Source organism: Akebia trifoliata, chromosome 3, assembly GCF_017979445.1.
Source record: "Akebia trifoliata isolate Shusen 1 chromosome 3, ASM1797944v1, whole genome shotgun sequence".
In the NCBI taxonomy this organism is placed as follows: Eukaryota; Viridiplantae; Streptophyta; class Magnoliopsida; order Ranunculales; family Lardizabalaceae; genus Akebia; species Akebia trifoliata.
In genome coordinates, this window is record NC_141377.1 from 4,228,246 (window position 1) to 4,251,982 (window position 23,737).

The window sequence follows — 23,737 nt, forward strand, 5'->3', positions numbered from 1 at the left end:
TGGTTAGTACTTTCTAGTCTTGAAATTTGAGTTTCGATCCAATGCAACCAGGGTAGAGGGAGAAACCCTCCTCCCACATCTCAATAAATGCCACGTAAGTCACAATCTTAAAATAGAGATTTACCCGATAATCCCACCCGTTACAGTTTTATTACAAAAACTCCCTTAGAGCTCTAACAATCCAAATCTCATTTTATCAAATTTGTTATCAATCAAAATCTGAAGTGATAAACCTCATAAAATTCAAATTTATGCAGATAATTTGTTACATAGCATACCTTGGAGTGGATTCTAACCATGTAAATTATGTCATCTAAAACATGATCTGATGTCCCAAGATCATAAATGAAAAAATTCTAAGAACTTTACAAGAAATTTAGAAAAAGAATTTAATCTTCACCAGTGAATTTTAATTTTAAATTTAGGAATTTGATAACTTTTCATTTTCAACACTTACCACCAAATTCAGAACGATTTTTTTTTTTAATCTAAGTTTTTCCATAAAACTTAGAAGGATGTGTGTTGGATTGTTAATTTAATAATTCATGCGAGGTAAATGACCCTTAATAAGATTTGAAATCTTACTAATTTAGTTATGATAGCATTATTTATAAAATAAGATTTTTTTTTTAAAATTAAGTAGACCCAACAAGAAAAAAGAAAGCCCTTACATTCTTTTATAGATGTGCCCGTAGGCACCTTTACATATGATGTTGTTGATAAAATCTGCGAGAAAAGCAAGGGAGATTGTTTAATAAAATTGTGTCAGATAGGTCTCTCATCTTAAAAAATTAAAGTCTTGGATAGAGGCTTACGTGGCATGTATTGAGTTATGAGAGGAGGGTTTCATTCGTCCCGCGAGCGTGCACACGAACTTGACTCATTTATTATTATATTTCCTTTAATTATTATTTCTTACGAAGAGATAAACAAGATAAAAGGAGGGGACGATACAGTTTATCAGACTACATTCAGACACACACAGTGACACAGATCGAAAGCTCTCTCTCTCTCTCTCAAGCTCGAGTTTTTTTTCTCCACTTCTGTTCATGGCGGCTCGAAGAATCTCATCGATTCTCTCTCGATCCTTCCCTGCTTCGTTTCTTTCACGAGGTAACGATACTCAGAGGTCTCTGTAGTTTTGGATTCTGTTCTTATAGTTCTTCATTTGTTGGTGTTGATTTCATCTTGTTTTCGATCGTTTTCGAGTTTTTTTTTTTTTTTAAAGGATTTAAAGCTAGATTTGCAATAATATGTCGTTTTTTTTTTTTTTGAAAGTGGAATGGATTTTGATGTTCTGTTTTAATTTTTTGTTACTTGATGTGTAGTTCTTGATTTGGGTGATCTGATCTTGTTTTGAATTAAGGAATTTAGAGATCAGTGTGTAGTTTACAAAGCTGGATAACGAAGTCTGTTTTCTAATTGTATATTTTCCTTGTTTTACTTATCACATGATTCACATCCCAATTAAAATAAATAAGTCAATGGTTGAGAAATAGTAAAAGTTGGGGTGCCAATAGAAACTCTTTTTTTTTTTTTTTTTAAGATTTTTATCTATTCAATTTAGGATTTTTTATGAACAATTGCTGAAGTTGTTTGAATTTGTTATAGTTCTTTGTAATGTTGAGGTAATAACTTGAACCAAATTTTTGTAACGTTTGAAGGGCATGTTTTAATCTTCAATTAGGGGGTGATAAATAATTTAAGAAATTCGGGTGTAATGAGTAAAAGTTGGGGTTCCAATAACATCTCTCTAAATCTGATGGTCATAGAAAATCATATATCATGAAGAAATAACTAAAAATGAGAAGAATGCAAAGAAAACAAAGAGATGTTGATATGCTTGGCTGCATAAGGCTGGCTATGTTCCCGACCGCTACGACGATTGTGCTGTGTTGATCTATTGTTATGGTATTAAATTGCAATAATTTTTTCTATTACATTTGATATAGATCCACCCCTTTTTCCTTGGAGACTAAGCTCCCCTTTTTTATAGAGATATTTACGAAAAAGTGATCAACTTTTGACGAATTTACGATTCCCGCTCACTGTTCATATTAATTACCAAAACGTGAATGATAACGAATTCGGAGGTTTTTAAAGTGACTATTTCGCTGGTTTGAAGTGACAATTTCACTTTAAACCTGTGAAATTGTCACTTTAAACCTGCAAAATAGTTACTTCTTTCTGAATTTTTTTTAACGAAAACGTAATTGTTCACGTTTTGATAATTAAAATGAAAAGAGGCCGGAATCATAAATTACTCATTTTCAGCTCACAAAATAGTAATTCACCCTTTATCATACAAGAGGTTGGTGGGGGCAAGTAATACATCAAAATGGTGTGTCTTTTAATATTCTTTTTCAAGTAAGCAGTCAAATCGAAGAGTTGGTAGATTGTCACTTTGCCTTGTCACATTATTTTGTCTTTAAAAGTTCGCGATATCTTGTAAAATACTTTGAATGTATCTCAAATGTAGCTTCTCGGCTCCGTTTGAACTTGAGATTGGGTAGCTGAAAGCTTTTAGGCTTAAATCAAATATTGAGCCGTGATAATCAGATTTATCAGGGACTTTTGTGATTGTGTATATCGAAGTTCCACATGTTCAATTTAACTATGCAGATTTTTACTATTTCCCTTATGGTAGATTGAAATCTGAGAAAATTAAACACATAAGAGAAAAAACTGTCCAACAAAATGATAGTGTGATGATCGTAATGGACATGAGTAAGCTATCATAAGAGAATTGATTTTACAAGTTATTTCCTTTCTTTTATGTTATGGGGATTAAAAAAACCAGATGTTTAGTTCCTTCTTTTTATTTTTGTTGGGTTATGTCTTCTATTCTTGTATAGGGAGATTGTCGTGGATTCAAACCGAATCTTTTGATGATCCGTTAACGATCCACATGACCCGTTTAAATTGCCCAGGGGAAAATATTGGGCCCATTTGGTTTGGTTTTGGATCTGACCCGTTTAATCTCTTTGTTACCCTAAGTATATAAAGGGTAAGAGATGAAACCCGAAAGGGTTGTGAGAGATATACGAGAGACAGAGAGAAACTAGTTCTTCTTTGGTTAATATAGTGAAATCGCTGTTTTTCGCCCGTGGACGTAGGTCGACGCTTTGACCGAACCACGTATATCTTGTGTCGTGTGAAATTCTTGAGTTCTTGTTTGATTTATACTTCAAATCATAGGGTTTAGTCTAACAATTTTATTTTTGTGATATCAACTATACAACTTCCTCGGGAAGCACATGTGGTTTATCGTCTAGATTTCATTTCTTTGTCTTGTTAAGAGATGGTGAGTTATCCCACAAATATGACCATTTTCAAGAGATTGAAGATGAACTTCAGAAACTTAAGGACGATAGATTCTTGCACAAAGAATCAAGAGTTTTATCCAACAAATTGCAATCACAAATCGTACGAAAATCCAAGTTAAATCATAGAGTTTTCCACACATGAGTCGCAACCGAGTCATCTCAATATCCAAATGAAGAAGAGTTGTGTGAGGTTTCGTCGAGAAGAAGAGTTGCATGCTGTGCGAGGTTCTATCAACAAGAATAGTGGGTTGTGTGAGGTTCTATCAAGAAGAAGAGAGTAAAAAATGGATCAGGGACATTTCAGTAATTTTTCACAAGTTGTTTTCTTTTTTTTGATAGCTTCTCCCGCAAATGCAAATAGTAAAAGCAACCTTCATCCGCTTTTAATATTTGCTTTTAAAAACGCAAATTTCTAATGCACTTTTTCTTATCAAACAACAATCACCAATGAAAAAACGGTTTTAAAATGCAAAAGCTAAATAAAAAGCTTTTAAAAACGTTATTAAACACCACCTAAATTGCTATTGCAGTGAGTGACTTTTTCACACATCCCCACAACACTTGGACAGATAATTCATATTGAGGTAAGAATGAGTTGATCGAAGTATGCACGTATCCAAAGACACATAATTTATAAATAATACTGAAGTGACCTCAAGCTGGAATCTCATAGGGCACTTCTTGACTTGGAAGTATATGGAAACCATGGATGCTTTTCATTGAGATACCAGTGAAAAAGCATTTATAGTTCCTATCCACTTTTACGTCAAGAGGTGCCATATGAGGTCACTCCAGCACAAACGCATAATTTATCCCTCTACAGTTACCAAATAACCAATTTTGCAACTACAATACCACCATAACATCAGGAGGCACTACTACCGCAGACATAAAACTTTGAAGCGGGGCAGCCCGCTTCAAATTTCGAAGAAACCCTCTTTGTTACTTGACACATGGTGTTTTTAATTTATTTCACGTCCTTATATTCCTGTCAAAATTTTAAACACCTCCTTAGAATGAGATGTGTAATCCAATGGAGAGGGTTTTTTCAAAATTTTGAAGCGGGCTGTTCACTTCAAAGTTTTTTTCGACAAGATCAATGCAAGTGAGAATGAAATCCACCATTAAATGCAACCCGCATAGCAGTTCTCTTAACCCCAATTGCCTAGATATCTATCTAAATGTTCTCTTTCAATGTTATTGGATCTTTGCCTAAATTAAATTTTAGTAGATTTCACTAGACTATGTTTGGATTGAGAAAAGTGGAGAGAATTGAGAAGAGAAACTCAATTTCTTTCCATCATGTTTGAATTGACGGGAGAGAACTTGGGACAATTTTAGAATTTTAAAATATCTAAAAAAAGATCTAGGGGTAGAATTGACATTATAAAATATATTAAAAGGGTTTCTCAACTCTCCATTTCTGGAGAGAGAGAAAACTCACCTTTTTTTTTTCTCTTCTCTTCTCTCCCCCACTTAACAATCCAAATATGAAAAATGGAGAAAAAGTCATTTATTTTTTCTTCTCTTCTCTCCATTTCTCACAATCCAAAGACAACGTTAGTCTTTTAATGATTCACACTTCACATCTTGATTAAGAGAGTTACTATTTCCACACCAACTTTTACTAAAGCCACACCAATTGTGGACAATTAGGTGATTTACATAGGAATTGGTGTGGCATTAGTAAAAGTTGGTGTGACAATATCAGCTCTCTTAATTAATGCCAAATTTCCAGTTGTCTAAATTCTTTTTTACGTCAGTTATGTTTGTATGATTGTAGCGAATTCGTTTTCAAGGGAAAACAGATTCCTTGGGAAGACAATTGTGATAAAATTAATTTACCACAAAGATTGCACCAAGTAAAACATAGAGAAGAGAGTTAGTTTTTAATTTTTAGCTTAGTTTTAAAACTTATCATCTCCACTTGAAAGTTGAGTGAGTGAACTCGATTAGGTTTCAAGGTGATTCGGACCAAAACTCAATGGAATCAACTTTCCAAATCAAACAAACCATCAAGCAACTTGTTAACTCAACGATCAATTTATTTGTCAATATATATTAATTTTGTGAAAAAAAACAAGTATTTCTAAATATTTGAAAGTTCAATATATTTTATTTGACTCGTCCAAGTAAACTCATCATAAGTTAATGACTCAGCCTGGTTAGGCATCCAAATTGAGTGAAGATTTTGAATTTTAATAAACTAGTATTTTCAATCACTTTCCCTTTATAAAAGCCAAGACATGCCAAAAGACAAAGGTTGTTGTACTACGTGCAGCAATTTTGATGAATAATACGAAAGAGAAAAATAGGAAAGAAATAAAAATAAACACACAGATTTAACGTGGTTTGGTGATGTGCCTACATCCATAAAAACAAGAAATTAAATTTTTTACTATACAGTCAAATTAGGATTACATCATAAGAATTTATAATAAATCCTAGTCGTACAATAGGTATTAGAAAATTCTAATAATACCCTTGTACCATATCGGGGAAGCGTTGCTCCCGCACCCCAACCTACAAAATTCGTCCTTGGCAAACATATGTTTTTAGCAAATGCCGTCGTTCAATACTTTATGCGTTCTTCACTTCGTTCGGAACATAAAACTCTCCTCTCTCCACTCCGGCATCTGCTTGTATTCTTTATATACGTGTTCCACTCAATATGAGCCACATACATCAACAAAAGTGGCCAAGAAGATTGTCTACAAGTATAAAAGAACACAAGCATACAAACAAGAAAGAATAATGGAATCACCTACTACATTACCTCACCACTCACAAATTCTTACCTGAACAAGGAAATTTTCAAAGAAAAATCACTAAAATTCTTTTAATTATTAATAATTAAAAAAATTAGGTCAAATATTTTTACCATGACTTCATGACTACAAAGAAAAATAATAATAATAATAATAATAATAATAATAGTAATAGGTCAAATATATTGTGTGATGCTTTCTTGACTACTATCTCTTATCATTCAAAATAAAATAAAATCATATTTCATCATTTTAAGTACTATCGTGAACCATTTCTAGGTGTGGCAGTCATAGTAACAAAGTTTGGATCTAGTAATTATTTGATAGGGGTCTAATTCAATTAATTCGAAAAATTTTCATAAAAAGATAGAAATTTTTTTGAAGATCATATTAAATTTATTTTTGATTGGAAAATACTAAAGTGGTTGTGCAAGATACTATGTTTCACATTGCGTTGACGTAGATTTGTGCACAATACCATAGATGCTTTTCCTTGAGATACGAGTGAAAAGAATTTATTATTCTATAAAGGGGCGGAGTTAGGGCTTTTGGTCAGTGGGGGCTAAGTGATTAATCTTGGTTTCCTTATATGTGAATATTGGGCTCGTCAGTACAAATGGTGGTTAGTCAATAATCTCTATGAGAGTGACAAAGATTCCAAATCTTTTTTGGAAGGTAAGAATTGGTCTCTTCTTCCACTAAACACAATAAATCAGTGGGGATTTTTTTTTCAAAAAAACTTAATAGAAGTTGAAAATATGAAGGCCCTAAAGTAATTTTACATTATAGTGATGGAGACTATGGATGGCTCAAGGTCAAAGAATACATTTTATAAGTTTGAATTTTGAAAAATAGGAGCATCTTTAATGTGGATTAAAATTTTGGGGGGTAAATCACGGTTTTTTAGTGAGATTTATCGGGCAAACCTCACTATTGCATTTTTATTACAAAAACTCCATTTTGCTTCAAGGTATTTTTTTTAAACTTTATCAAGTGTGTTACCCAACATACCTTAAAGACGACATCGTTTTAAAATATTAAAATATTAACAGTCAACATTCTAGACAAAGTTTTGTCTTATATGGCTAAAAAGTTTCGAAATGGAATGTTTTTTTTTTGTGAGGATGATCTTATAGTCGGTCTATCATCCTCACAAAAAATCAACCAATTATAAAACTTCTAACCCCATGAAAAGTGGTTACAAACTAATGGTAAAAATTGATGATTCACGATTCTTCGTCTTATAAACTAGGGTTAGAAATTTCGAAACTTGCTGATTTTTTGTAAGGATGATTTTCTCATCATAGAGATTATCCTCACAAAAAATCAGCCAATTCCAAAAAATTTAGCCCATATAAAACAAAATACTTTGTCTAGAATGTTGTCTAGGATTTTGTCAAAAGAACGCCACCCATATATATATATATATCGGAAGTGTTCGGAGGCCCTAAAGAAAGTCAAACATTTTTCAAAATAGGGCTTAGAACTTTCAGAATGAGCTGATTTTTTGTGAGGGATGATCTCTTTACCAAAAATCAGCTCATTTCAAAACTTTTAATCCTAATTTACAAGTTAAAGAATTATGGACCATCTATTTTTGTAAACCAGTTTTGATGGGGTTAGAAGTTTCGGAATATGCTGATTTTTTGTAAGGGTGATTTTCTCATCATAGAGATCATCCTTACAAAAAATCAGCCCATTCTGAAACTTCTAACCTATACATTAAAAAAATGTTTGGCTCTCTTTAAAACTTCCGAACGCCACCATATATATATCTCAACATCTATTCTCTCCTAAAATTATGAATCAAACTTAAGAAGTTTTTTTCTTTAATAAGAGTTTTATCATAAAATCTTTGAATGTGGCCTAATGATTATTTTGGGAGAGATAATTGATGTTGAGGGGAGAGATGATGTTATAGGTATTTTTATAATTTAAAGAATAAGGGTATTTATAAGTATTTAATCTTGAAAAGCATTTTTCTTACTAACTTGGTAAGATTTTAAATCTTACTAAGGATTGTTGAGTTCAAATGGATTGCCACATTGGCAATCCAACACCATAACCCTCTAGATTTCATGGAAAAACTTATAACATGAAGGAAATTAAAAAAAAATTTAAAACAAACAACAATTTTTTGTGCTTGATCCAAGGATTTTAAAATTATTTCCTACCGAACTCCCAAATTTAAAATTCAATGGTGAATAATAAGTTTTTTTTTTTCCAAAACTCAAAGAATTTTTTCCTCTAAATCCTTATAGCACTGAATCATACTTTTCCATGTATAAGGTGAGGTCAACCACCTTAGTAAGATTTCAAATATTACTAGGTTAGTAAGGCTAACCTTACTCTTTAATCCTTTAAGAGGATATGAATATCGATCCAACATTTGTAGCAAAATTGATAAAGGAAGGTTTCTCTTGGAATTGTTAGAACTCCAAAGGCATTTTAATTATAAAATGTAAGAGTGAACACTTTGAAGTCCATCCAGTTAGGATTGTAACTTGGGTGGGTTGTAAGGTAAACCCAAGCTTAACCCAAGTAGTAGAACCCTCAACCCGAGCTCAACTCAACCTGATCATCAGGCCTACGCTCACTAACCCAAGCTCAATCTGAGCTTAATATTATAAAATTGGGTTGAATTCAAGTTAGCCCAAGTGTAAATAGTTTTAGCTGGTTTGGTCAGGTTGGGCTCATTAAATAATCATAATTTCATTTTGATTAGCAAATAAATTTGATATTTAAAAAAAAAAAAAAAAGATATACAAAATAAAAAACAAAACAATTATTAAATAAATTCACATACAACCTTCAAATCCATCATTGAGAGAATATTTAGACAAACGAATACTAAACAAAAGTTCACATTAATATTAACTAATTGTCACAAGTCATAATAATAATATGGAATAAAAAAGTTAATTAAAAAATTCATTTATGCCCCCTCTCAATGTCTCTTTACGTGGCTCCACCCTTTGATGCCCAACCTTCTCTCAATGTCTCATTTATTATAACAACTTAAAGATAAGATACCCATCGAGGGTTAACTGAGATGGTAAGGGGGGACTGGGTATGCTTCCCATGTCCTAACTTCGAGTCTTTATATGTCCTTCCATAGTAATGTGACTTCGTAAATGATGTCACGTGACAAAGTATTAAATGGGACATGACACTCAGAGATTAGTTATAATGGATAAGATTGTCTCATGGGTTGGAAAAAATCCAATGGACCATGATCAGTCAGCTAGACATATAAATATCATATGTCACAAAAAAAAAAAAAAATGTTGTTATCCTAACTAGAAATTAAATGGGACATGACACTCAGAGATTAGTTATAATGGATAAGATTGTCCCATGGGTTGGGAAAAATCCAATGGACCATGCTCAGTCAGCTAGACATATAGATATCATATGTCACAAAAAAAAAAAAAAAAAAATGTTGTTATCCTAACTAGAAAATCTTCACTCGGCTGATCATGTTACAGACACGGTACCAAAGATCTATTTCTTTAGGGATACACAAATGCACATCTTTTACAAGGATTTGCATTTGTGTATCCTGAAAAAATAGATTTATGATTCGTGTATCTAATACATACACCAAGAATTGATCGAGTGAAGACTTTTTAGTTAAAAAATCATTATCCAAGAAAAAAAAAAAAAACTTAAAAATAAGAAAGAAGCTTTTCATTTTAAAGTGAAATGTTGACAGTGTACCTTCAATTGTGTTAGGTCATTGTCCACGTGTCTTTTACCCTCTTTGGAAAAACTTCCTTTCCAAGAAAATTTGCTAATTTTGTTACTTTTTTTTTTTTTTTAGCTTTTATTAAATTGTCAATTATTAGATGGTTAGGATTTTTCCTATAAAAGGAAATGTACTGACTATGACTATGGGTTTGTTGAGCTCCACATGTAAATAAACGGTTTGTGTTTTTTTATTTTTATCTTATAATAATTGGAATTGTTTTTTGAGTCGTGCTGGAATAACATTAAAATCGACATCGTTTGAAACATTGGTGTGCACATAATCATAAATGATGTGACTTGTATCTCGACGAAAATCATCTATGATTATATAAACACATCCACGTCAGCAATATCCCAAACAGTGCCAGAAGTACAGGACCACTAAGATTGAACCGCAAACCGATTTATTTTGGGTTGGTGGAGTGCTAGAACTCACATGCACCAAACTTATGAATGTATAACAATAAAATCTATGAATTTAAAGTACAACATATTTATTTGACGGATCTTATTAAGGGCACACGTTAAAGTACAATAAATACACCTTGAAAATTAAAATCTGAGGGTATTTTTTATAATAAAATAAATAAATTTTGAAAGTGTATTTATTGCACTTTAAGGTGCGCCCTTAGAGCACACATTAACAAAGTCGTTTTAGAACTTTGATTACATGTTCTTTACTATTATTGTTAGTATAATGATTTTTTGATGCCCCCATCACAAAATTGTAGATCATTAGTCTCGGGATGCGTAGAATCATAAATCTTTTTATTGTGTATCTTGAGGCAAATGATCTACGGTTCTATGACAGGAGCTTATGTCAGAGAGGGGGCGCATGTTAGATTATCACAACTCTTACTATTATAATGAGAGAAAGCAGAACTACCCCCATCTTAATATTTAAAATTATTATAATAAAAGTCATTTTAGTAAAAACAAAGAAAATGACTATGATATGCCCCCATAGTCATATTTGTTAGTTTTCAAAATTATAAAAATATCCAAATTTTAAATTTTAAAAATGTTCCATTCTTAACATTTAAACTTAACATAATCAAGGTCATTTGGGTTATTAAAAAAAAAAAAAACTTACAAGGCTACAATCACATAGTCCTTGAAATCACGTTGATTATTTTTCAAAATTACAAAAATATCCATCTAATCTTTAAAATTACCCTTTAGTTACTTTTTAAATTGCAAATAAGCACTTCAAATATTATTACAAAAATATCCATATAATCTTCAAAACGATTTTTTCATTAATTTTTAAATTGCAAATAAGCGCTTCATAGCCATGTGCATTTGCATATGCCACCTTCTAGTTACTAATATAACGAGAAAAGCGAGAGTAGAAGTGATTTGACACCAAAATTTGAATTTTACAAATACCCCCACTTTTACATTTAAAGTTAATATAATCAAGGTAATTTGGGTCAAACTAAAAAAGTACACTCCCCCGATCCTATAATATCGTTGATTAGTTTTAAAAATTACAATGTAACTTATAAAATCCTTTAACTAATATTTTAAATTACAAATAAATCCTTCTGATCCGTGTGCATTTGCACATGCCACATTTTAGTGTATATAAAAAAAAGAAATAATTAAGGACATTTTTTATATATAAAGTTTCTATTAACCCACCAATGTGTCAATGTGTCATAAGTAAAAGTTGGCGTACCAATAAGCTCTTTCAATTTTTTATTGGGTTGGGATCTGTAGACCAGTGGAAGTGAACTCATATGTTCATACACAATCTTGACCATGTATATGAGAAATCCAATAGTTAGGATTTATCTTAGAGATTTGCAATGTATTCTTAGAATACATCTTTTACCTCCAACCATTAGATCTCACATATACACAAGTGAGAATGTTCGTGAATGTACGGGTTTACTTTTCACGTGTCTATGTATCCCGACGCTTTTTGTTATATTTTGATATTTTCATTAAAAAAAATGGCCAGGATCGATAATAGATTTATTTTTAAAAAAATAAATATATGTACCAGACTGTCATAAACGCATGGCAATGTCACATGGGATTGGTGTGTCGCAAGTAAAAGTTGGCATGCTTATAGAATCTCTTTAAAAATTGTACTTGATTATTTTCAATCAATAAATCAACATTTACATTATTTATTTATTTATTTATGATTTTCAAATACAAGTAGTTCTAGTTAAAACTTGATTAATAGTCATTTAAACCTTTTATGATTATGATTATTTATTTATTTAAATAGTCACATATATTTTGGTTATATATAAGTTAAAATTATTAAAACTATAATTGAAAGAATTATCTCATTTAAATGACATTTGACCTCTTTTCGTTTTGGTAATTATTTGAAATACCAATTATTTTCAAAACGATAATATGCCCTTGACCTTGATTTCCTTTTATAAATTAATAATAAGAAAATGACCTATAAACCCTTTATTTTTCTTTTTGGCAATCGGTCATTTTAATTTCTTGAATAACATGATCATGATGTAAATGCTTTGACAATGAAGGCTATGATGATGAAGTTGATAACGTTTACGCTAACGATGAGAAGACGATGCTACGGGGCATTAAGATCATTTTCATTAGTAAATAAAATAAGACCAAAGTCAAGGTCAATGACATGCCATCAGATGCATATTCCCAATTCCAAAAGCCCATTTATTGCACTTTAACTAGTGCCTTAGGACACGTATTAATTTAAAAAAATATAAAAATCCACGTGTCGTGTAAAGGAGAGATTTTCTCCAAAATGTTGGATAGCCCACTTAAAAGTCCAACTCAATGGTTAGTACTTTCTAGTCTTGAAATTTGAGTTTCGATCCAATGCAACCAGGGTAGAGGGAGAAACCCTCCTCCCACATCTCAATAAATGCCACGTAAGTCACAATCTTAAAATAGAGATTTACCCGATAATCCCACCTGTTACAGTTTTATTACAAAAACTCCCTTAGAGCTCTAACAATCCAAATCTCATTTTATCAAGTTTGTTATCAATCAAAATCTGAAGTGATAAACCTCATAAAATTCAAATTTATGCAGATAATTTATTACATAACATACCTTGGAGTGGATTCTAACCATGTAAATTATGTCATCTAAAACATGATCTGATGTCCCAAGATCATTAATGAAAAAATTCTAAGAACTTTACAAGAAATTTAAAAAAAAATTAATTTTTATCATTGAATTTTAATTTTAAATTTATGAATTTGATAGTTTTTCATTTTCAATACTTATCACCAAACTCAAAAAGATTTTTTTTTTTTTTAAATCTAAGATTTTCCATGAAACTTATAAGGATGTGTGTTGGATTGTTAATTTAATAATCCATGCGAGATAAATGGCCCTTAATAAGATTTGAAATTTTACTAATTTAGTTATGATAGTATTATTTATAAAATAAGATTTTTTAAAAAAAATTAAGTAGACCCAACAAGAAAAAAGAAGGCCCTTACATTCTTTTATAGATGTGCCCGTAGGCACCTTTACATATGATGTTGTTGATAAAATCTGCGAGAAAAGCAAGGGAGATTGTTTAATAAAATTGTGTCAGATAGGTCTCTCATCTTAAAAAATTAAAGTCTTGGATAGAGGCTTACGTGGCATGTATTGAGTTATGAGAGGAGGGTTTCATTCGTCCCGCGAGCGTGCACACGAACTTGACTCATTTATTATTATATTTCCTTTAATTATTATTTCTTACGAAGAGATAAACAAGATAAAAGGAGGGGACGATACAGTTTATCAGACAACATTCAGACACACACAGTGACACAGATCGAAAGCTCTCTCTCTCTCTCTCAAGCTCGAGTTTTTTTTCTCCACTTCTGTTTATGGCGGCTCGAAGAATCTCATCGATTCTCTCTCGATCCTTCCCTGCTTCGTTTCTTTCACGAGGTAACGATACTCAGAGGTCTCTGTAGTTTTGGATTCTGTTCTTATAGTTCTTCATTTGTTGGTGTTGATTTCATCTTGTTTTCGATCGTTTTCGAGTTTTTTTTTTTTTTAAGGATTTAAAGCTAGATTTGCAATAATATGTCGTTTTTTTTTTTTTTTGAAAGTGGAATGGATTTTGATGTTCTGTTTTAATTTTTTGTTACTTGATGTGTAGTTCTTGATTTGGGTGATCTGATCTTGTTTTGAATTAAGGAATTTAGAGATCAGTGTGTAGTTTACAAAGCTGGATAACGAAGTCTGTTTTCTAATTGTATATTTTCCTTGTTTTACTTATCACATGATTCACATCCCAATTAAAATAAATAAGTCAATGGTTGAGAAATGGTAAAAGTTGGGGTGCCAATAGAAACTCTTTTTTTTTTTTTTAAGATTTTTATCTATTCAATTTAGGATTTTTTATGAACAATTGCTGAAGTTGTTTGAATTTGTTATAGTTCTTTGTAATGTTGAGGTAATAACTTGAACCAAATTTTTGTAACGTTTGAAGGGCATGTTTTAATCTTCAATTAGGGGGTGATAAATAATTTAAGAAATTCGGGTGTAATGAGTAAAAGTTGGGGTTCCAATAACATCTCTCTAAATCTGATGGTCATAGAAAATCATATATCATGAAGAAATAACTAAAAATGAGAAGAATGCAAAGAAAACAAAGAGATGTTGATATGCTTGGCTGCATAAGGCTGGCTATGTTCCCGACAGCTACGACGATTGTGCTGCGTTGATCTATTATTATGGTATTAAATTGCAATAATTTTTTCTATTACATTTGATATAGATCCACCCCTTTTTCCCTGGAGACTAAGGTCCCCTTTTTTATAGAGATATTTACGAAAAAGTGATCAACTTTTGACGAATTTACAATTCCCGCTCACTGTTCATATTAATTACCAAAATGTGAATGATAACGAATTCGGAGGTTTTTAAAGTGACTATTTCGCTGGTTTGAAGTGACAATTTCACTTTAAACCTGTGAAATTGTCACTTTAAACCTGCATAATAGTCACTTCGTTCTGAATTTTTTTTAACAAAAACATAATTGTTCACGTTTTGATAATTAAAATGAAAAGTGGCCGGAATCGCAAATAACTCATTTTCAGCTCACGAAATAGTAATTCACCCTTTATCATACAAGAGGTTGGTGGGGCAAGTAATACATCAAAACAGTGTGTCTTTTAATATTCTTTTTCAAGTAAGCAGTCATATCGAAGAGTTGGTAGATTGTCACTTTGCCTTGTCACATTATTTTGTCTTTAAAAGTTCACAATATCTTGTAAAATACTTTGAATGTATCTCAAATGTAGCTTCTCGGCTCCATTCAAACTTGAGATTGGGTAGCTGAAAGCTTTTAGGCTTAAATCAAATATTGAGCCATGATAATCAGATTTATCAGGGACTTTTGTGATTGTGTATATCGAAGTTCCACATGTTCAATTTATACTATGCAGATTTTTACTATTTCCCTTATGGTAGATTGAAATCTGAGAAAATTAAACACATAAGAGAAAAACTGTCCAACAAAATAATAGTGTGATGATCGTAATGGACATGAGTAAACTACCATAAGAGAATTGATTTTACAAGTTATTTCCTTTCTTTTATGTTATGGGGATTAAAAAAACCAGATGTTTAGTTCCTTCTTTTTATTTTTGTTGGGTTATGTCTTCTATTCTTGTATAGGGAGATTGTCGTGGATTCAAACCAGATCTTTTGATGATCCGTTAGCGACCCGCATGAACCATTTAATTCGCCCTCGGGAAAAATATTGGGCCCATTTGGTTTGGTTTTGGATCCGACCCGTTTATTCTCTTTGTAAAGTATATAAAGGGTAAGAGATGAAACCCAAAAGGGTTGTGAGAGATATACAAGAGACAGAGAGAAACTAGTTCTTCTTTGGTTAATATAGTGAAATTGCCGTTTTTCACCCGTGGACGTAGGTCGATGCTTTAACTGAACCATGTATATCTTGTGTCGTGTGAGATTCTTGTGTTCTTGTTTGATTTATACTTAAGATCATAGGGTGTAGTCTAACAATTTTATTTTTGTGATATCAACTATACAACTTCTTCGGGAAGCACATGTGGTTTATCGTCTAGATTTCATTTCTTTGTCTTGTTAAGAGATGGTGAGTTATCCCATATTGAAGTTGTTGGTGTATTTCAAACACCAATTTATTTCAAATTTTAGTGTTTGTTTTGAAATTGAAAAAGGGATTAACAGTGAGAAGTAGGGAAATATTGGATTGAAACAAGAACAATGTTGGAAGGAAGAGAAATATTACATGATTCCCTTTCAATGATAGATTATATCAATATGCTAATGTTTCTTTAGAGTATAAACAATGAAATTCACAAACATTTATACCTTTTTTTTTGGTTAAGTTTCTCATTTTGATAAGAGAAAAATAAGTGGTCTCTTTGTAGTAAATAATTAATATTGTTTTTTGAACTTGGTATCCCCTCTTTGTGGACTAGTGCATCTTTTCTTCGTTTCTTGATTTATGTTGAAAGAGACCAAGGAAGCATGTTGTAGTGTCTTACGAAGGATTTTCGCACTGATCCATATGTTTTAAGATCAAACAACTTCAGTGGATTCCTTCCCCTTTTGAAACTCTTCCATTCTTAGTTTTTCAAATAATCCAATTGTTTTAAATCCTATGAGTTGAAGCCATTCTAGTTCTCAGATATTCCGTTTGTGAGTTTTCCTTTCTCGTTTAATAGGGTGTTTTAGCATATTTATTCACTCAAAACTTGATACATTACAATGTAATTTTCAGGCAGAAATTCTACCTTGGGCAGAGGCATCTGTAGATTTAGCACTGCTGCGGAAATCGAAGAACCAATCACTCCACCGGTTCAAGTAAACCATACACAGCTTCTAATCAATGGAAATTTTGTTGATTCAGCTTCAGGTGGGTTTACCATATTTTAGACTCATAATCACGAATGTAATTCCATTGGTCTCTCAAATATATACTTATATTTTTTGGTAGGCCATTGATTCTCAATTATCCATGTATGTATCTTTATGCTGATTGAGTACCTAACCAGTTACTTCTCCAGTTCTCCTTACAGCACTGCTTCAGTACTTTTATCAATAAATTGTTAAGGATAGCCTTACTAACTTAGTAAGATTTCAAATCTTAAAAAGGGTCATTGAACTCACCTTGTGGCATCCAAAAACATGATATGATGCCACAGGGATAACTTATATAAATATACATATAAAAAGGTTATTTTTCACCATTAAATTTTGATTTTAAATTTGGGAGTTTAGTAGCCATCCATTTTCAAAACGTCGGATCAAGCCCAAAAAATGTTTTTTTGAAAAGAAAATTTTCGATCTGTAATTCGACTTAAGAAATAAGAAGAATGAAATCACGTTCTGTAGGATTTGAACCTATGACATCGGGTTTTGGAGACCCATGGTCTACCAAACTGAACTAAGAGTGTTTTCTTGTCACAATAGATAGGACCATAGAGAAAAGGATTTGTAACCTCCCAATGCACGTTGCATGCATAGTTTTTCCATGAAATCTAGGGGGCTGTGGTGTTGGATTGCCCATTTGGTTATCCATTTGATCTCAATGACCCTTAGTAAGATTTCGAATCTTACGAAGTAAGGAAAATTTTTCCTAAATCATTTGGTGGAACTGACGTCTGAAATTCAATTGGCCTCAGGAAAAACGTTTCCCACTTTGGACCCTAGGACAGGAGAAGTAATAGCTTATGTTGCTGAAGGTGAGGCAGAAGATATCAACCGGGCTGTTGCTGCTGCTCGCAAGGCATTTGATGAGGGACCATGGCCAAGGATGACCCCTTATGTAGGTTCTTTCTTTAGTGAGGCAAACATGATACTGGATATTACATTTACGTTAACTGGGTTATTTTAAAATCCTTTATTTGTTCTCTCTATTGTATTTTTTTTCCAGGAAAGATCACGGATAATTTCCCGCTTTGCTGATTTGCTTGAAAAGCACAGCGATGAACTTGCAGCACTTGAGACTTGGGACAATGGGAAGATTTATGAACAAGCTGCTAATGCTGAATTGCCAATTTTTATACGTCTAATGCGATATTATGCTGGTGAGGAAAACAGAAGGAATATATTTCTGTCTTCTTGTATACATGTTGTCATATGTAAACGAGTGAAATTTCTAAGACTTTTTATTGCAAAATCTTCAGGATGGGCAGACAAGATTCATGGTCTCATAGTTCCAGCTGATGGACCACATCATGTGCAAATCCTTCATGAGCCAATTGGTGTTGCCGGGCAGATTATTCCATGGAATTTCCCTCTTCTCATGTTTGCTTGGAAGGTGGGGCCCGCATTAGCTACCGGTAACACAATTGTTTTAAAGACTGCAGAGCAGACTCCATTATCCGCTTTGTATGTGGCAAAGCTGCTCCATGAGGTAGTTTTCTGTTCTATATGAGTTCATAATTGTATTTCCTTTTCAAGTTTGATACCTCTAGCACATGTTACATGAAAATTGTTCAAGTTCTGAAAAGCAATCGAAGAAGGTAGTACGTGAAGTAAGACATGAGTTGTATGTTTGTTAACTTTTAATGTAGGTTGGGTACCAAACAGGGTGAAAAATACTTTTAAAGACTTGCAAGAATGAGAGGTTAGATGCTTTAATGTCTACTTCTAGATATTGTTGGTGAGAGACAAGAATTTGAGGAAAGCAGATGGCTAGTTTAAAAAGTACTAAGTAAATGGGGCGCGCTATTTCCACCCACCTATTTGCTCCTCTCGCCCACTTTACTTCTTTCACCCACCATCCCCCACCGGATGTGATTCGGTCTCCTCCTCCTCCTCCTTCTTCTTTTCTTCCCCTCTCTCTCATTCACCTCTCCCTCTTTCTCATTCTTCTTCAAACCTACGTAAATTTCAACTAGGGTTTTGTGGTACCAGAAGCAATAACCTTAGAGCTTGTAAAATAGATTAGCAATGACCGTGGAAACCTCAACTCCTAATCTAGTAGTTGTTAGAAAATCTCGGTAGCAAAAAAAAAAAATGAATTCAAGTGAAGCTTAATTCGGTAGGTCAGTATAGAATTTGCCAACATTGATTCAGTAAGAACCTATCGAATCCACCTAAAAGGATTCAGTAGGTTCCTACAGTGTGCCAATCAGTGGGTTCCTACCAAGTCCTTTTAGGGATTCGGTATGATCCTACCAAGTCGCAATGTAAATTTTCAGTAGCTTCCTACCGAACCAAAAATTAGCCTTTTTTTAAGTAGGTGTGGTGAGTAATTTCGCTATTTATTAGAAATAGCGTTTAAGTGGGTGAGACGAGCAAAAAAGTGGGTGCAAATAATCCAACCATAAGTAAATACTACTTTTTTTTAAGTGTAGGTGGGGGGTGGGGGAGCGGATCCTTTGTAGTACGTTCTTCCTATAGTGACATTTAAGTAGTAATTGAAGTCTTGAAACCAAAATATAACACGTCAACCTTGTATGGATCAGGGTGTAGATCAGATTTAAAAATGAATAAATTGAAAAATAAACACATTTCTTCAAGTCTGATTAAGGCTTTGAAAATGGACAATCCATGACCTCCAATTTTTTAACAAAGTGGATTTTTGTGGATATGTGACGTGGTTCTCCCTCAACCGTCAAATGCCACTACAAGGAACTGCAGGGAAAACGTACTATAGAGGATCCGCTCCTGGGGGGTGGGGGTGCTAAAAGTAGACAAGTTACTATTTTTATTCTTTTAGTTTTAGTTTCTTTTTGTATTGTATTGTTCTTTTGATAGTTTGATTCCTTTTACTTTCAATGAAAATTTCACGCAGAGTAGTAGTAGTAGTACAATATCTCTATGGGACAATCTTGCATACTTATGTGTATTATTCATGTAGGCTGGGCTTCCTCCTGGTGTTCTAAATGTGGTTTCTGGGTACGGTCCAACTGCTGGTGCAGCTCTTGCTTGTCATATGGATGTGGACAAGGTATCTATAAGAGTAACTTGCAGGCTGTTTTGTGTCTCTATAGTTTAATTGTGCAATTTGCTTCTAGATCTCTGAAAAGTTACGAATTTGGACTCCAATCAACCTTGCTAGAAAAAAAAACTTGGGCTCAACAGATTATAGAGCATTTTTCAGGCCAATTAGGCCGTCTTGATTACTTTTCCCCTATCTGATCCATCTAACCTATATTCTTAAGCCATGTAACTCCTAGAGAGTCCAAGGTGATAAAAAGGCAATACAGTATAAAATAAGTGAACTTGGTTCGTGAAATACTTCTCAGTTGCAGGGTTTGGTAACATAAATATGGACACCTAGGACATAGCAAGTCATGTTTGAAGTAATTGATTCTTGGATAGGAATAATGGTTAAAAAATTTCATCAAAATATATTGGGTGAAGGTAGTTTAGTGATACCAAAGGGATGAGTCTTTTTTTGCTCACAGACTCCTCAGTGCTTGCCACATCAAGCATACAAGGGTAGTTTTGTATCTAACAAGGGTACGTTTGTAAATTAGGAATGCCATTCAATACACGTGGGTACATGTGATTGGTGGATCCCAGATTTCTGTGAGCAAAAAATTTTCCCAAAGGGACTGCCAAAACAGTAAGAATTTCTTTTTTAACAAACAATTTCTAAGCTTCCATACAGGGCTTATTTATTAAGAAAATTTCCACACAAAAAATACTGGAAAAGCAGCTTTTGATGTCTATCATGTTAGAATAGTTAGAACAATGTATTAACGTATGTTGAGTTTGGAGACTTAGCTACTGAAGTCAGTGTTGAGATGCATCTGAGAAAGTTCTCCAATGAAGAATACATTTTTTTTCAAATTCGAGAATTGTGAGTGAGAGTAAACTTTGGAGTTTTCTCGGCCTAGTAGTTGAGTGGTTAGCCATTGGAGTGGGTTTCTCGGCCTTCAAGAGTAAACTGTGGAGTTTGACGCCTTTTGCAATTTGTTGGGAGATCTAGAAAGAGAAACCTTGGAACTTTTGGGGGAAATGAGACCTCTCTGCAAGGAATTTTATTCTCAACTTTGGGATCTATTTTTCTTTGGAGTAAGGTTTTAGAGGAGTTGAATGGGGTCTTCTTTGAAGATTTTGTAACCAAGTGGGGTTGGGTGTGTGGCATTGAAGTGTAATTTTGGTTTATCTTTTTCTTTTTTCTTTTTCAGTTTTTGTACAGTTTCATCGTCATCTCGACTGTGTTTCTTTCAATAAAGATCTTTGACTTATAAATATAAAAAAAAAGTACAAGAACTGTGAGAGAGAGATTTTCCACTGAACTTGCAGTCAGTGTTTATGTTTTCTTCATTTCCATGTCTGGCATCTTTTATCAGTTTCAACCAAACCAGTTACAGGCATCTTTGACCCTTGAAATGTAGGTAAGTGCTAGTTTTAGTTGCAACATATTGCAGAATTGAGGATCGATCATGTTTAATGGCAATTACAAAGAAACAAAACAGAGAAACTACATAAAACAATCGCACGCAAGACACATGTGTGATTCACCATTGGGGCCTATGGACTACAATGATCGATAGCTTTCACCATATACAAACTGAAAAGAGAAGCACAACATAAGCTTTTAGATCCACACATTAATGGGGTCCATTGGGTCACATGAGATAGAACTCGAGGGACCCAATCTACACATGACACATCAGATATATCAACAAATAGATTTTGTGACTTTTGACACTTGTACCTCTCTTGAAATTGTTTGTACTCCTTCCGTGCAGCTTGCTTTCACTGGATCAACTGATACAGGAAAGGTTGTACTTGAATTGGCTGCGAAAAGCAACCTTAAACCGGTGACATTAGAGCTTGGAGGGAAATCTCCTTTCATTGTATGTGAAGATGCTGATGTTGATAAGGCTGTGGAGGTTGCACATTTTGCCCTGTTTTTTAACCAGGTATATTTGTCCCATAATTTTTTCCCCATAACAATAAATGGGTTTATGTAGTAATTGTTTTTTTTTAATTGGCTTTATTAATCATGAAGGTTGTATCCCCTACAGGGACAATGTTGTTGTGCCGGGTCTCGCACTTTTGTGCATGAGGGCATATATGATGAGTTCACAGAGAAAGCAAAAGCTCGTGCCCTGAGACGAGTCGTCGGTGATCCTTTCAAGAAGGGTGTAGAACAAGGTCCCCAGGTAATCTAATCTAATCTAACTTTCCTTCCTCACAATCGGCACCCATTAAAAATAGGTTTGATGTCGTCTTGTTCATGGAGGAGACCGAGTTATCTTGGACGATTCAAACTCATCTCAGATGAGATAAACCATTTAACTCAGTTTCCAATTATTTATTCATATATATTTATTTGTAAGTAATTATAATTTTTTTTTATATAAAATAGTTTAGATTAGAAGATGTTTAGTTATAACATCATATCTTATTTAAGATAATATGAGCTTAAATACTGAAAAAATAATTATTTTATGTAAAATATACAAAAGCCCTGTTGACTCGGCCAAGTTTTACCGAAAATTTCATCCTAGTCATCTCGTTTATCTCGCAAGATACGGCACAGTGGAGACGCCATGTCTATCCTCTCGTTCTCAGACGAGATTTGAAACCATGCTTCTGATTTATGTCGTTAAATGTCCCCGTCTTTTGAAAATATTGTAACCTCCACAAGTCATTTGGACTGTTTAGTGATATTGTTCCATCGCCCTTTTGTAAATCGCAGATCGATTCAGAACAGTTTGAGAAGGTCATGAGGTATATAAGATCAGGTATCGAAACTGGGGCTACCCTTGAAACTGGAGGAGGAAGGTTTGGTGACAAGGGCTACTTTATTCAACCGACCGTCTTCTCAAATGTCAAGGTACTGTCTACTGCACCACACCATTTTGTGTATGTATGTCACGCACATATGCACGCATGCATCTTTTAGTTGGATTGACATGATTTCCACTCTTATCAAAATTAGGATGAGATGCCAATAGCGAAGGATGAAATCTTTGGACCTGTGCAATCCATCTTGAAATTCAAGTGAGCTATGAACCATCCATTGTGTCGTCAAAGTGCTGTTCTTTTTCTTTTTTTTAAAGAAAAAAAATTTTAATTTTAATGTTTGATGGGATAACAGGGATCTTGATGAGGTGATTAAAAGGGCAAATACAACTCGATATGGGTTAGCTGCAGGAGTCTTCACTCAGAATATAGATACCGCAAACACCTTGATGCGCGCATTGAGAGCTGGAACAGTTTGGATTAATTGCTTCGATGTGTTTGATGCAGCTATTCCTTTCGGTGGATACAAGATGAGTGGGCAAGGAAGAGAGAAAGGAATCTATAGCCTTAATAATTATCTGCAAGTGAAGGCTATTGTTACACCTTTGAAGAATCCGGCATGGTTATGATCTAATGGCGCGCTCTTAGTTTCTCTTCTTGCACCACGATGTCAATTATGTATGTGATCGAACAATAAAAGTTGTAATTTCTTGCTGTCGTCGGACTTCATATTCGAATAATATTTGGGTTATGTTTCCCACTTTGTTAATGATTATGTAATGAAATGATGCGGAAGGTGGAGGCCTTGCTATGTTTGGTTAAAGTTTGTTAGTGTTGATCTTGTGTTCACCTACTAATTATTGGCCACTGATCTTGCTCACCAGGCAAAATTTATGAGTCGTGGCATACTCAATCGACTACCTGATGTGACAAGTTCGAACCTAAGATCTACACTCCTTGGGGTACACAGTTCCCTTGAGATACACTTTCTTTTTTAAATGGGAAAGTGTGCCGTGTATCCCGAGGAGTTCTCATCTACAGCTCCCGAACTTGTCATGTTAGGGCGATTCAATGTATATATAGGGTCACCGGATCAGGGGACGATTTTTTGATACAATGTTTTTTACAACAGTACTAAATCCATATATATGTGGTTAAACTTCTGCAAATTTTTCCTCATCATCAAAGCCTTTCTCGAAAGCGAAGTACAAGTACAGT

The 23,737-nt window shown here is 33.5% G+C and overlaps 1 protein-coding gene across 2 annotated transcripts; it reads left to right on the forward strand.

Moving 5' to 3' along the window:
- Positions 1 to 938: 938 nt before the first annotated feature.
- Positions 939 to 23,342, forward strand: LOC147405621 (benzaldehyde dehydrogenase, mitochondrial-like). Of its 2 annotated transcripts, none has more exons than XM_086433418.1 (11): positions 939 to 1,113; positions 16,581 to 16,715; positions 17,485 to 17,627; positions 17,736 to 17,889; positions 17,989 to 18,218; positions 19,671 to 19,760; positions 21,517 to 21,690; positions 21,796 to 21,933; positions 22,473 to 22,610; positions 22,716 to 22,777; positions 22,875 to 23,342. In XM_086433418.1, the coding sequence occupies exons 1-11, from the start codon at positions 1,050 to 1,052 to the stop codon at positions 23,146 to 23,148; spliced, it is 1,602 nt and encodes a 533-aa protein (XP_086289544.1). In that variant the 5' UTR covers positions 939 to 1,049; the 3' UTR covers positions 23,149 to 23,342. The 2 variants fall into 2 exon arrangements, with proteins under 2 accessions (XP_086289544.1, XP_086289543.1); XM_086433417.1 differs by lacking the exon at positions 939 to 1,113 and adding an exon at positions 13,571 to 13,747.
- The last annotated feature ends 395 nt before the right edge of the window (positions 23,343 to 23,737 follow it).

Coding starts and splice junctions, on each gene's coding strand:
- LOC147405621 (XM_086433418.1), top strand. CDS start 1,050: ATGGCGGCTCGAAGAATCTCATCGATTCTCTCTCGATCCTTCCCTGCT. Junction 16,716..17,484: donor TTTTGTTGATTCAGCTTCAG/GTGGGTTTACCA, acceptor AATTGGCCTCAG/GAAAAACGTTTCCCACTTTG. Junction 19,761..21,516: donor GTCATATGGATGTGGACAAG/GTATCTATAAGA, acceptor CCTTCCGTGCAG/CTTGCTTTCACTGGATCAAC.